Consider the following 16,116-nt stretch of genomic DNA (forward strand, 5'->3'; position numbering starts at 1 on the left):
TAAGCCTTTCTTCGTAAGAGCAACCCTTTCTTTCATTCACTAATCTTGTTGCCCTTCTCTGTACTCGTTCCAGCAGCTCTACCATCCTTCTTGAAATGAGGCCACCAGACTTGTATACAGTACTCTAGGTGTGGCCTGACCATTGCCTTATACAAGGGAATAATCACCTCCTTATCCCTGCTAGAAAAATTCCCATATATCATTGACAATACACAATGAGTTACTCTTGCAGCCCATCTGCACTGCCCAGAGAACTTCATATCTGCCTGCACAACCACCCCCAGGTCCCTTTCATTCTCTACCACTGTCAGTGTAGTACCACAGAGTTGATACGTTGCTCTGAGGTTGCTGTTTCCCATATGTAGTACTTTACATTTGTCAATGTTAAACTTCATTTGCTCAACCTTTCCAGATCCTGTTGCAGTAGCGTAGTGTCAGTAGTTTCCTTGACAACCCTGCCAACCTTCGTATCGTCTGCAAACTTGGACATTAAGCTTGATATACCATCATCAATATCATTTATAAATACAGAAAACAATAATGGATCCAACACAGAACCCTGAGGGACTCCACTAATAACATTAGTCCACGATGAGCAGTGTCCATTGATTACCACTCTCTGTCTTCTCCCCCTCAACCACCCCTTTATCCATAACAGCAACTTGCCTCCAATGCCACACTGCTCCAATTTGTGCAGCAGTCTTCCATGTGCAACAGTATCAAAAGCCTTTTTAAGATCCAAGTATATAATATCAAAGTTATTCCCTGCATCCAGTTCTTTTGTGACTGCATCATAGTATCCAATCAAATTGGTCAGGCACGACTTCCCCTTAACAAAACCATGCTGTGTCCGAGCTATAACTGAAGTCTTGTCTAGATGATCCTGCAGTGCTTCTTTAACCAGTGCCTCCATTAATTTTCCTGAAACAGAAGTTAAACTCACAGGTCTATAATTACTTGTGTCAGCCTTTGATCCTCCTTTGTGAATTGGGGTCACATTTGCACATATCCAGTCTGTGGGTACCTTCCCTGAGTCAAAGGAAGCTCTCATAATTATGGCTAAGGGTTTGCTTACTTCCTTTGCTGCCTCCTTTAATATAACTGGATAGATCCCATCCACCCCGGGTGCCTTTCTTGTGTTTATCTTCAACAATTTCTCCTCCACTTTACTCTCAGTTATTACAAGATTTTCTAGCTTACTGCCAGAGTTGAATACACCTCTGGCATTCTTCTCGCTGAATAACTCCTCATGTGTGAATGTCGATGCAAAATATTCATTTAGTTTGTTAGCTACCTGATCAGGATCATCAACAGTTGACCCATCGATATCAAGTGGACCAATCTGATTCATCCTCTTCCTTCTAGAGTTTACATAAATAAAGAACTGTTTATCTTTGCATCCCTTGCCAAAGATTTCTCGTAATCTGCCTTCGCCTGCCTAACCTCCTTTGTAACTTGGTTACAGATCAACTTGTATCTATCATAGGCTTCTGTGTCACGTGTTAATTTGTATGTATCCCATGCATTTTTCTTCTCTGTCATATGTCTCATTAGTTCATCTGACATCCATTTAGGCCTAAACCTTGAACAATATTTCTTAGTTGGTATGTAAAGCTTAGTAGCTTCCAAGATAAGTTCTTTGAATGCTTCCCATTTTGAATTTGCTGTTGGTAACATCATCAGTTGGTCCCACTGTATAGAATTTAAATACTATCTTAGTCCATCATAGCGCCTTTACGAAAGCAATAACCCTTCCCTTTACTCCTAATGGTAGTTACCTCTTCGAGTAAATCCCACTTCAGTACACTGTGATCACTGCCACCTAGTGGTTCCTCTATCTGCAGATTCTTAATGGATGAAGAATCACTACTGATAATCACATCAAGAGTATTACTCCCTGTAGTTGCCTCTCGTACATGCTGATGTAGAAAACAATCATCCAATAAATCCACAAAAGCCTTGCTAGTTTGTGAGTGACCAGCCCCCAAATTCCAGTCAGTATCTGGGAAATTAAAATCCCCCATTATAAGACTCTCTGATTTACTGGCCCACTCTATTTTCCTGTACAGTTCCTTATTATACTCATCAGAGTCATTAGGCCTATAGCACACTCCTACTCTCAATTTTGATCTCCCAATGCTTATGTCACGCCAAACTGACTCAACACTGCACTGTCCAGCGATGTCAACTGACTTCACTTCCTTGGATTTTATGTGTTTATTAACTAATAGCATAACCCCTCCTCCTCCCTTCCTATCATGTCTATCCTTTCTGTAGACGTTGTACTCCCCAAATTCCAGTTCTGCATTCCTTATATCTGTGTGACACCACGTCTCTGAAATCCCAACAATATCTGCCTTTGATGTTTTGAGCAATACCTCAAATTTATTTACTAAACTCCTAGCATTGGTGTACATGCAAGTATACATGCACCTGTTCCTATTCTTAGCTACCCTAACACAACCCATGTGTTTACTTGTACCGCAATGACTCGCAACAGTCTCTGAAATATCCTACATCTTGTTTTCCAGGCTTCTGTTCATTCCAATAGAAGCAATGCAAGAATCACTTTCACCTCTGCCAGTGGCTACTGTTAATCTATTAGTCCTTGTATCCCCCCCCACGCCAGCTGTTTTCCGACCCACCTAACACTGCCTCGATAGCATCAGCAAATATTCTTGCACCCTTTCTATTTAAGTGTATCCCATCCCTGTAGTAGTAGTAGTAGTCTCTCCTGTTAACAAGTACAGACCAGGCTGAAAAAAATTCTACCCCTTGAGCCTTGCACAATCTTTCCAGGGCCAAATTGATCGACAATGCTCTCATCATATACTCCCTCCTATCGTGTCAGGGCAGAATTGCAGACACTTTCAAATTCAACCCTAATTCGTGGCTTTTTTTCAACAGTGACCTGTACTTGTTAAGTAATTCTGCCGGTCTCCTACTCTTGATATCATTAGTGCCAACATGTACAACTGTATCACCTTTTGTGCCCTTAAAAGATGATATCCGCAGTAAGACAAAGTTCTCTGAGCAGAGCAGAGGGTTGCTAGAAAGTTCATGGGGTTTTCTCAATGATATACAGTAATTTTTCCAGTAGGGATAAGGTAGTAATTATCTTCATGTATAAGGCAATGGTTAGGCACATCTTGAGTACTGTGTGTATAGGTCTGAATACCTCATTTTAGGAAGGATGTGGATTGGTGCATGCAGAGAAGGCCAATGAGATTAGTGAGGGGAGGGAACAAAAGGGTGCTTGCTGAGAAAGTTTTCAGTTATGCAATTTGCAGCATCTAGAGATTATGCACCCACAAGAAAATCTGATCGAGATATTTATGGCTTTGAATGTATTGAATAAGCTAAATGCTGATTGGTATCCTTCCTCTTGCTCAGACAACACACAAGGGAGCATAAATTTAAATTGAGGAAGGATGGTTGCAGGATATGTATGCAGAGAATTTAACCACATACTATTTGAAGGTAAATTATTTACAATTTCTATGCTTATTTCCAAGAGACATTTGCAAACATGCCTAGTGAAAAGAGTACAATGTATAGAAATAAATGTAAAATAATATATTATTTCAAAGTGAAGAAGATGGAATAAGTTCTAGAATGCATTCCTTCATTTCCTTTCCATTTATCTTGTTAGCATTAGTAGAGACATATGATGCAAGAAAGCAAGCTTATATAGCATCAGCCAAAAAAAAAAAAAAAAAAAAATCCATCCCATTTCACCCATCCATTCACCACAAATGTTTGTCTAGTTCTGCCTTGAATTTATTTAAGCTGCCAACTTCTGCAACAACAGATGGAACTTTTGTTCCAGCAATCAACCACCTGCCGGCTAAAGGCAAATTTCTGCACATCTATTCTACAACTATCTTTCCTCAATTCTAATTTACGTCTCTTCAGGTGACTAATCTGGCCAAGAGGAAGAATCCCATCGGCATTCAGCTTGCTCAAACCATTCAAGGTCTTATACACTTCAATCAGATCACCTTGCGGTTGCCTAGTTTCCAGACACTGTAATTTGCAGAACTTAAGCCTTTCTTTGTAAGAGCAACCCTTTGCTCTATTCACCAACCTCATTTCCCTTCTCTGTACTTGTCCCAGCAGCTCTTCATCCTTCCTAAAATGAGGCCTTCAGACCTGTATTCAGTACTCAAGATGTGGCCTGACTGTTGCCATATACAGTGGGATAATCTCCTCCTTATCCTTTCTAGCAAAATTTCTGTATATTATTGACAAAACCCCATGAGCTGTCCTGGCAGACTGTCTGCACTACTCAGAGAACTTAATATCCCACTTCACAATTACTCCCGGGTCTTTTTCATTTTCCAGTAAAAGGACTCTATTCTTAAAGATGTGTATGTGGCTGTTTTTTATCTGTAAGAATAGAGTCCTAACCCAAATTAAAAATGTTTAAACTTTTTAACCACAATCAACCCTCCAACCACACAATCCCTCCTGCTCAACTCAGAAGTATACTATGACCTAGGTCAATTCCTATCAACCACCCTAGAAAAAGGTCTTGACTGGTAAAGTTTTCTGACAATATTATGTAGTTTATATAATTTAGTTTATTTGATTTTATCTTATTCTATTTTAATTTAAACAATATTTATTTTTTATCACATATCCTTAAATATGCATTAACCTCCCCCATTATCCACTAAGCTAATACCTGCAGTAATGTTACCCGAGGGTAACATTACTGCAGGTAATTGTTACTCGAGTAAACCCTGATATCCGGACTATAAAGATAATTCTTTACACTCCTGTCTACCAAACCACCTGGCAATGGCAGTGGGAAGAAAATATAATAGAAAATATATCTCTGTGTTTAAAGTTTAAACAAATGCAAATATTTTTGTGAACAGTAGAATCCAGTGTTCAACAAAAAATAACCAAATATTTTACGACATAATTCTTAAAAGTGTACTAATAAATTGTGGGCATCATGTAAGTAGTCATTTCTTAATACGTATGTATTAATAAATTGTTTTAAAATGTTAGAAAATGTATTCATTCCCACTTCTTTCCCATCTTTTACTGCATTTCTGAACTTACAGTATTTTTCATTGTTGAAAAGGTCATATTTCTTTATAATGAAGTTTCTGTATAACAAATTTTTTCAAGGAATGATCAATTTCGTTATATAGAGGTCGGACTTTACTTGGATTTCAGAAAGGTTTTTGAGGCACCTACCTAGCCAGGTGGGCAGGAGCAGCAGTGCATAGCACACATTTCTTGATTATACCGGGGTTCGAGCCCGTGACCACCAAATACGGAGGTTGCGGAAAGGTCAGGGAATGACCACCCCATAACCCCGGAGCAATATGGTCTTAGTTGCTAATGCTCCTAAAAACCAAATAACAAACAAAGGTTTTTGATACTGTTGCTCATAAGACAACTGAATAGACTGGAGCAATGTAACATTAAGAGCAAGTTACTGCTATGGATAAAGAGGTGGTTCAATGGAAGAAGTTATCAATGGGCACTGCTCTTCTTGGACTAATGTTATCAGTGGAGTCTCCCAGGGTTCAGTGCTGGGCCCATTGTTGTTTTCAATATTTATTAATAATGATATTGATGAAGGTATATCAGGTTTAATAATCCAATTTTGGCAGGATGATTAACAGTAATCAGTGAGCTATTCAACAAGATCTAGGAAAATTGGATTGATGGGCTGAGAAATGATAGTTGAAGTTTAACATTGACAAATTCTAGGTACTGCATATGGGTAGCAGTAATCCGAAATTAACTTATCAGCTGTGTGGTGCTACATGAGTAGAAAATGAAAAACACTTGGGGGTAATCATGCAGTCAGATATGAAATTCTCTGAGCAGTGCAGATATGCTGGCAGGACAGCTCATGCAGTTTTGTCAATGATATACAGAAACTTTGCTAGCAGAGAGGCTATAGTTAGGCCACATCTTGAGTACTGTATACATGTCTTCAGGAAGGATGTTGATCTACTGGAATGAAGGGAAGAAAAGGGTGCTCTTACCTAGAAAGACTTAAGTTCTGAAAATTGCAGTTTCTGAAGACTAGACACCTGCAAGGCGATCTGATTGACATGTTTAAGGCATTGAATGGATTGAATAAGCTGAATGTGAATGGCATTCTTCCTCTTACTGAGACTACACATATGAGTAGGCATAAGTTTAAGTTGAAGGATAAGGGTGGAGAAGTTCGCCTTCAGCCAGTGGGTAGTTGATTGTTGGAACAGACGTCCATCTGTTGTTGTGGAAGTGGATGGTTTGAATAAATTTGAGGAAGACAAAGAAATAGACAAATTCTTAGAGGGTATGGACGGGTGAAATGTGTAGTGGTGTTTTTTTTTTTTTTTTTGGCTGATTCTATATAAGCTTACTTTTTTGCATCATTCACCACTAATAGTGGTGAATGATGCAAGAAAGCCATTGCACTGCAATTAATACTAATTGCAGTGCAATGGCTCAGAGTAAGACTATGGCATCAAAGCAATGCGGTCTTCCCAAAACACCCTGACTTCAATGAGACCTATATGTTAGTAGTCAGGACATTCTTTCCTTGCTGACCATTGCTTCTCCTTTCTTCAGTTCTTTGTTTATGTGCCATATTGGTTGCCTCTTCCAGCCTTCTCTACAGCATTTTCACCAGTGTTTATTATGACAATTATTATTTATGGATGTGAAAAAGATTTTAAGGGCTAAAGTCTCAACTTACAGGAAATTCACGTAATGTAATAGGTTAGTGCATTATTATTAGTCATATAGTGCAAGGAAGCCTGAGGCTTATGCTACAAAAGCCAAAAAAATTGAGTTACCCGAGAGAGAGAGAGAGAGAGAGAGAGAGAGAGAGAGAGAGAGAGAGAGAGAGAGAGAGAGAGAGAGAGTGTGTCGGAAGTAGAAGGGAATCACGAAGAAAGAGAACAATGATAATATCCAGCTCAGGACCCTGGATGTGCCAAGCCTATCATCATATTTGTACATAAGTGAATCACTGAAATGGTGATTCACTTATGTGCATTGTGAAGGTATTCACAATATGAGATACAATAAAATGATACCATTTCAGTGATTCACTTATGTACAAATGTGATGCTAATGCACTAACCTGTTACGTTACTCGTGAATGTTTGAAGCAGGCGCTACAGTGAACTGTATAAAGCCCTGCAGATTTCCATCCACCTCCAACGATGCAGATTGTGCTTGATTTAGTCTGTGCTACTATTGAACTATATTTGTGTGTCACTATAAATGTTAAATGTATATGTATTTAAAAACTGCATATTAAAATATATTTATATTCATCTCTGATGAAGTGAAACAGTCATGCAAGCCATGAACTGACATTAGTTTTGGGTAATTATTGATATTTTTCAGTTTGTTAGCACATCTACCTACTATAGGATTTGCTATATCAACATCAGTTTTATACTGCTATAATAAACAACCCACATATACACTGCTTGCAAAAATTAACAGAACAAAATGTTTTTTATGAATATTTTATTGTAAACAGTGTTGCCAAAGGCAACACCGTTTACAATAAAATAAGCATACCGGCAATAAAATAGACCTATCTGATATAATAGGCATACCGGCATGCAAATTCAGAGTATCCAATAGAAATCAATATACTACCTTATAGAGCCACACATTATGCAAATTATTCATGTCTATATAAACACAGGTTACGATCACATCACTTCATTCTCGTTTTTTTGGCTTGCTCAGTGGGATAGCCATATCTCTAGTACTCAGGATGGCAAGTCATCATTGTTTAGATGATGCTTTTGGATGATGCTTTCAAGTAGTCCAATGGTGGGCCATTGGACTACTTGAAACTGAGCAGGCAGAGGTGACACATTGGCTGAATGTGTCACACAGTGTCATCTCAGCACTATGGAAGCAGTTTCAAGAGACAAACCGGCTAAGGTAAAGAAAGCCTGCACGAGAAGCACGCAAAAGTTCAATGAAATTTACCGGTAAAAGTACTTTGTAGTAACGGCATTTGTATTGTTGCTCACTCAGTAAACAGATGGTTGGTGTTATCGGTCTGGAGTAGAAGTTGAATTCCACAGAGCTTGAAACCCCCCCAAAGTGGAGGGGGGGTAACCTGACCTTTTTTCTTTAGAATCACTAATTGAATTAACTAATTGAATCACGAACAGAGTCATATTGGAAGTTCTAACATCGTAAAAAATGTTCGTAACGTGGTCCGGTAAACTTTTTTGAAAATTGCCGTGCTTCTCATGTGGGCTTCCTTTGCCTTTTTTTTTTATCTTAATAAACAGTTTATCACCTAGTCCACCAGTGATTCTAAAGAAAAAAGGTCAGGTACCCCATCCATTTTGGGAGGGTTTCAAGCTCCCATGGGATTCTATTTCTACTTCTGACCGATAACACCCACCGTTCGTTTACTGAGCGAGCAACAATACAAATGCCTTTATGGCCAAGTACTTTTACCGGTAAATTTCATCAAACTTTTGCGTGCTTCTCACGCAGGCTTTTTTTACCTTCGCCAACAAACCATTACAAGAAGAGCTGGCCAAGGTCACCCGAGGGATACATCAACCAGAGCAGACTACTATTTGGCTCTAACAGCAAGACAGAACCTTACAGTGCCTTCTCATCAACTGTCTCTTGAGGTTGCTGCAGCCACAGGTGAAAATATTTCCAACTGGACTGTGTTAAGAAGGCTCAATTCAAGTGGACTCTACAGACGGAAGGCAGTGATTTATATCCCATTAACCCCAAACCACTGCAGAGCTCATCAAAACCGGTGCCATGAACTTGTTACTTGGAACCCTGACAAATTAGGTACAGGTCTGTTCTCTGAATCCTGTTTTAGCCTACAAACAGATTTTAGACATTATTTCATCCAGAGACAATGAGGAATGCGGTACTATCCTCTAGTCTCAGAGAAAGGAACACTTACGGTAGAGGCAGTGTTCTTGTGTAGGGTAGAATAATGATCAATGGCCATACCCCTCTTTGTGTTTTTGTTAGGGATGTGATAACTGCGCAGAGGTACCGAGAACAGATCCCTGAACCCTATGTGCAATTTTTTAGGGGTGCGGTTGGCCCAGTTTTTTTTTTTTCATGTGTGACAATCCCACTACACAGAGTTCAAGTGGTGGAGGAATATTTTGAAACTGAAGATAGCCAATGACTGCTGTGGCCAGCACAACCACCAGACTTAAATCCAATCAAATATGTGTGGGATGCTCTTGGGGGTTGCACTGCACACAGACAGCCAACTCCTCGGTCACTTGGTTAGCTGAGGTCTGCACTGGTGGAATGATGGGATTTGATGCCACAGAATCTTATAGACTCCCTTATATAGAGCATGGTTCACTGCTGTCAGGTCTGTTTAGCCATTGGAGGGGATCATATGCCATACTGATGTAATGCGATCATATTTATGAGCATCTTGTATCGACTTCTGTAATGTGACCTTTTTGGTAATTCATATCCAATTCTTATAAATGATCCTTATACCTGTCCAAAGCTTCTCGCTGTCTCTACATTTCATCATTATTCTGTAGCACACCACATACCAAATTTTGTTCCCCTCCATATTTCAAGATAAGCTGCATGAGTTACTGTTTTCTAAGTGTTGTGTTAATTTTTTTCGAGCAGTGTAGCTTAGAATGCCTTCCCCCCCACTTGTTACTACCTCTATGTGATGTCATTTAGATTACATATCACCCAGGAGTACTTAATTGACTTTCACCCTCCAGATTTGTTTTATCAGGTTCCCAATAAACACAATTATGGAAACTGACATTGCTGCGCAGTTTGAAAATTGTGTCATTCAGCTAAAATAATTTCAATGAGAAAATCTGCATGCTCACCAATTTTTTTTTTTTTTTTTATAATGACGTAGCTGACTGGTCAGCAGTGAGAGTGCAGAAGCATGCACTCTTTGAGTGGACTGGAGTTCATGCCTGTGACTGCTAAATAAGATTTGATGTTTGTATTGATAATTTATTGTCAATACAAACATCAATGCCGGAGTATAAACAAGAATAACCATTCTTCTCAGAAAGAATCTTATCATTTAGGGCTTGATATAATTTTGGAATATAAGCTTTATATATGTGAACCGAAACTGTTATAATCTCCTCATAACAGAATATTTGTAACAGTTTCAGCTCAGGTAATAGCTATCATTATTTTATTTATTTATTATTATTTTTTTTTTTTGAAGATTAATAAAGTTTAACAAAGTTTCACTAACTCGCACACCATTATCTGTATTTCTGGTAGAACATAGTATTGAAGGTTCTACAGTACTTCTAGTAATCTGAATTTCTTAATTGTTCATAAATTGCTGGTTTTAATTGTTGTACAGAGTTGATGTTTTGGCTATCCTTTGTAGATTAGAGTTGCACTACAAAGATTGTAGAAAAACTTTACTATTAAAATTATCTCATTTCTTCATCTTTTTATTTTAAAATGCAGAAAGAAAACAACACCAACAATTAGAACATTATGAATAAAATATTAATGATATTTAGTTTTAAAAGTGTAAATTATGGCACATCCTGCATTTCAGCAATTTTAAATCTAATGGCAGCAAGTATATATCTTATTTATATGTGCAATCAGATTGTTAGAAAATTCTACAAAGCTTTAGATATTTCTTATGCTGAATTCTGAATGTTGTACTTTTCTAGATGTGGTCCAAATAGATGGCGTGATAGCAAGACCCCTCGTCAGATATTATGGGATGTGTGTAGTGTCCAAAATATAGCTCCCCCACAATATGTAGACCAAACAACACTTATTGTTGGCAACCACACTTACATGCTTAGTGACTTTGGTAATGATAACTATTTTATAACTCAATATCATTATTAATATAGTAAAAAAATTCAGAGCTACAGGGCTCAATAACTTCCACAATTTTTTAATATATTAAAAAAATAACAGATTACCTCAATCTTTTTCTTGGAATGCTTCCAGTCAATTCTCTCCCAAATGTGATGAATAAAATAAGATGAAAAAAATTAATTAATCAATTCCCTCACTTTGGATGAATACTCAAATTAAACGAAATGCACAGCTGTTTCCCTTCCTAGGACGGAACCAGCTGTGCATTTCTTTTAATTTGAGTATTCATCCAAATTGCTACTTTTAATCCTTTTAATTTTAATCATGTTTTTAAATCTTTTTAATTGCGATTTTAATAGTGATTTTAATTATTTATTATCAGAAGCAGTTTTAACTATTTATTCTGAGACAATGTTTTCTCGCACTCATGGTCTTGCTGCGGTGGTTTGATATGTTTCGGAGTCGGGTTGGGGCTCTTGGCTTTTGATTCCTTTGCGCCTTGGATTTGGTCATATCTCTATGAGTGAGGGAATTCATTAATTTGTTTTTTTCATCTTATTTTACTTGTCACATTTGGAAGAGTTGGCTGGAAGCATTCCACAAAAGACTGATATGCAAGTCAGTGCATATGCATCAGTTCTGTACATAATTAAAATAATTTTGTAAAAGGGAAATCATTATACTTAAACAACATCTCATTGTGCAATCCTTCACAAGTTGACTTATCTCTTATATTTCAAATAAGTAATGCTTTCCCATAGAGAAGTCTTTTGGCACTCATTCCTAGTCATTTTCAGGTTGCTTGAGCATTCATTGGTGGGCAGGTGAAGGAGCAAGAGCTGATAACCTAATTATATGTTATTTACACAATATGATAACTGTCAAGAGGTATATACTCAGTCTTGTAGTTTAAGGCTTTAATGTCCTAGAAATATACAAGTAGTAAGCTTCGATTGCAGTTGTGTCTTCAAGACCTGGACATTATATTTGGTTTTTTTTTTTTGGTTTTTTTTTTATGAAAACCCCAAACACGAGAGGTATTAGAACCTAAAGTACTTAGTACCCAGCTTGGGTTGGAGGTTGAGAAGATGAAAGAAGACATTAGACTTTAACTTCTGTAGACTGTAATTTTCAGGGAATACGTATGAAGGAAGATTTTTCCAGAAAACGGCAGTTGAATGAATAAATGAGGAAGATGAAAAGTTCGTCCTGGGAGTTTGAAGTTGGACAGCAAAATGGATATTGGCTGGTGGCGGCACCTGTTTGGATTGTTTTGAAAGAGAGAGCAGGAATTATAGAAGCCAATTCAGAAGAACAGTGCCCATGGAAGTATCTGTAGAAAAGGCATGCAGCAGAAATAGTACGTCTACGAGACAGAAAGTGGAGAAAGACTCTGTTAGAGAGGAGTCATTAATTACCTTAACTGCCCTCTCCTGAATGGAATCTAGAAGCATGGAGAGATTTTGGGGGCACTGCCCTAGTTGTGGGCAATATTCCATGATAGGGCAGATTTGCAATTTGTACAGAGTGCACAGCTGTTTGGGAAAAAAGTAAGGTCGAGAGCGAAAGAGAAAGCCAAGTTTTTTTAGATGCAGAGGAAGCAATATTTGTAATGTGCTTGTGCCAAGAGAGATTAGAAGTCAGGGTTATCCCCAAAAGAGATATATCATTTGGCCTTGAAATCGGAGTGTTACCAAGATAAGCATGGGAGCAGACGAATCCTTTTTGCGAGATATAAGACTGAGTTTTAGAAGGATTGAAATCAACTAAGTTGACATTGCCCCACTGGAGATCAGCATTTAAGGAATTGGTAGCGGATATTCGAGAAGTTGAAGCTGATTGAGCAGGGCAAGGTTTTTCAAAATGGAAAGTGCAATATAATGTGCTATCATCGGCAAAAGTGATAGGAAGAAGGTCATTAATATACAAGAGGAAAAGAGTTTGGGAAAGAACTGAACCTAGGGGGACACCAGCATTAGTGGAGAAGTTAGAAGACAGAGAGCCATCTATCATCACTCTCAGATTACTTGTGTTTCATCACTCTCAGACTATCATCAATTACTTGTGTTTCACCAAAATTTTCCACGGAATTTGTCCATAAATGAGTAACATAAGCCAGAATATCACAAGTGGATCGACACTGACAGAATTCATACTGGCGATCGTTGATCAGACAGAAGGTTTCTAGGTAGTTTGGGTTGGTGGTTAATTGATTTCTCCATTACTTTAGAAAGAGTAGAAGTAATTGCAATGGACTGATAATTGGATGAGAGGGACTTGTCACCCTTTTTAGGATCTGTCTGGATATGAGCAAATTTCCAAGCAGAAGGAAAAACACTTTTCGAATAAGAAAGTGAAAAAAAGGTGTCAAAGAACAGGAGCAAGTTCAGAAGCACAGATTTTGAAAATAAGTGGAGAAATACCATCAGGACCTGGAGCTTTCTTAGCATCAAGATTCGTCAAAATCCTTCTGACATCCTTTTGAAGGAAGACCACAGGAGACATTGAATGGAGTGTTTTGGGAATGATGGGAGGTGTTTTACCAAGATCATTAATACATGAGTTGGAAGAAAAATGGAATGCTAGCAGGTCAACTTTATCCTTGGCTGAAGTGAAAACAAAACCATCTGGTTCTGACAGAGGTGGGAGCAGGATGGGCAAAATCTATGGCCAGTAGCTTTGGCAAGAGACCAGAATGCTCGGCTACCATTAGGGCAAGAAGCAAGTTTTCTACTCTTAACCCGTTCAAACTGTAGTTTGGACTGATTAATAACTGCTTTACAATTGTTGCGAGCTTTGGTGTAGGCAGAAAATGAAACTGAAGAATTGGAAACAAGCCAATTATGATATGCAACATTCTTCTCTTGAACAGCCTTAGCACATATTGGACAACCAAGGTTTAGATGAAGGACGAGATTTTAAAGTGGAGTGTGGGATAAAGGATTCCATTCCTACAAGAATAATTTCACTGACACGATATGAGCAAACGTTGACATCAGAAGTTTTGAAACGGTAGTCCGACCAAGGAAAATAAGAAAAGAAATCTCGCAGGTCATCCAATTTTGCATTCTTGTAATGCCAAACAATACAAGGTTGGGAATAGCCATGAAGGCTCTCTAATGGAGCCTTCTCTAAAGGCACCATTAGAGGATTGCCCGGTATTCTTGTAGGTATGTAAAATCTGTGCAAGGTCATTAGAAATTGCAAAAGCTTCAGCATCTCGACCAGCTGGGTCGGTGCGACTAGAAAATGGAAGCCGGCTGGAGTTGTGAACATTAAAATCATCTAGGAAAATTACCTCAATGTTAGGAAAGTTGGACTGGAGAAAGTCAAGTTGCAAAGAGAGGAAGGGTTCCAAGTGATTAGTGGAGTTGGGAGAATTGTAGAGACAACAGATGAATTTTTTAGCATTAGCATTAGTAGAGGCATTTGATGCAAGAAAGCAAGCTTATGCAGTATCAGCCAAAAAAAAAAAAAAAACCCACTTCCACTTCACCCCTCTGTTCGTTCAAAATACCTGTCCAGCTGAGCCTTAAACTTATTTACGCTATCAACCTCCACTATAAGGGATGGAAGTCTGTTCCACCAACCAACCACCCGCTGGCTAAAGGCAAATTTCCGCACGTCTATCCTACATCTGTCTTTCCTCAATTTGAATTTATGTCCTCTCAGGTGATTTTTCTGAGCTAGAGGAAGAATCCCATCAGCATTGAGCATGCTTAAACCATTCAAGGCTTTATACACCTCTATCAGATCACCTCACTGGTGCCTAGTCTCCAGACACTGTAATTTGCAAAACTTAAGCCTTTCTTCGTAAGAGCACCCCTTTGTTCCATTCACTAATCTTGTTGCCCTTCTCTGTACTCGTTCCAGCAGCTCTACATCCTTCTTGAAATGAGGCCTCCAGACCTGTATACAGTACTCTAGGTGTGTCCTGACCATTGCCTTATACAATGGAATAATCACCTCCTTATTCCTGCTGGAAAAATTCCTGTATATCATTGACAATACTCCATGAGCTACTCTTGCAGCTCGTCTGCACTGCTCAGAGAACTTCATATCTGCCTGCACAACCACCCCCAAGTCCCTTTCATTCTCTACCACTGTCAGTGTAGTACCACAGAGTTGATACGTTGCTCTGGGGTTGCTGTTTCCCATGTGTAGTACTTTACATTTGTCAATGTTAAACTTCATTTGCCACCTCTCAGCCCATCTGCTCAACCTTTTCAGATCCTGTTGCAGCAGCATAGTGTCAGTAGTGTCCTTGACAACCCTGCCAACCTTTGTATCATCTGCAAACTTGGACATTAAGCTTGATATACCATCATCAATATCATTTATAAATACAAAAAACAATAATGGACCCAACACTGAGCCCTAAGGGACTCCACTAATAACATTAGTCCACGATGAGCAGTGTCCATTGATTACCACCCTCTGTCTTCTCCCCCTCAACCACCCCTTTATCCATAGCAGCAATTTGCCTCCAATGTCACACTGCTCCAATTTGTGTAGCAGTCTTCCATGTGCAACAGTATCAAAAGCCTTTCTAAGATCCAAGTATATAATATCAAAGTTATTCCCTGCATCCAGTTCTTTTGTGACTGCATCATAGTATCCAATCAAGTTGGTCAGGCAAGGCTTCCCCTTAACAAAACCATGCTGTGTCTGAGCTATAACTGAAGTCTTGTCTAAATGATCCTGCAGTGCTTCTTTAACCAGTGCCTCCATTAATTTTCCTGGAACAGAAGTTAAGCTCACAGGTCTATAATTACTTGTGTCAGCCTTTGATCCTCCTTTGTGAATTGGGGTCACATTTGCACATTTCCAGTCTATAGGTACCTCCCCTGAGTCCAAGGAAGCTCTCATAATTATGGCTAAGGGTTTGCTTACTTCCTTTGCTGCCTCCTTTAATATAACTGGATAGATCCCATCCACCCCGGGTGCCTTTCTTGTGTTTATCTTCAACAGTTTCTCCTCCACTTTACTCCCAGTTATTTCAAGATTCTGTAGCTTACTGCTAGGGTTGAATACACCTCTGGCATTCCCCTTGCTGAATAACTCCTCATGTGTGAATGTCGATGCAAAATATTCATTTAGTTTGTTAGCTACCTGAGCAGGATCAACAGTTGACCCATCAATATCAAGTGGACCTATCTGATTCATCCCCTTCCTTCTAGAGTTTACATAAGTAAAGAACTCATTGCTGTTTTTCTTTGCATCCCTTGCTAAGGATTTCTCGTAATCTGCCTTCGCCTGCCTAACCTCCTTTGTAACTTGGTT

General features: G+C 38.8%; 1 protein-coding gene across 1 annotated transcript in view; it reads left to right on the top strand.

Moving 5' to 3' along the window:
• The window catches only part of LOC150078290 (myoferlin-like), a 452,265-nt gene that overhangs the window by 337,443 nt on the left and 98,706 nt on the right, over positions 1-16,116 (top strand). Inside the window, exon 44 of the mRNA XM_090384525.1 lies at positions 10,677-10,822. Coding sequence (XP_090240651.1) covers positions 10,677-10,822 — 146 coding nt within the window. The remainder of the gene's footprint in view (positions 1-10,676; positions 10,823-16,116) is intronic.

This window comes from Mastigoproctus giganteus, chromosome 11 (genome assembly GCF_048544385.1).
Source record: "Mastigoproctus giganteus isolate SK-2022 chromosome 11, ASM4854438v1, whole genome shotgun sequence".
NCBI lineage: Eukaryota > Metazoa > Arthropoda > Arachnida > Uropygi > Thelyphonidae > Mastigoproctus > Mastigoproctus giganteus.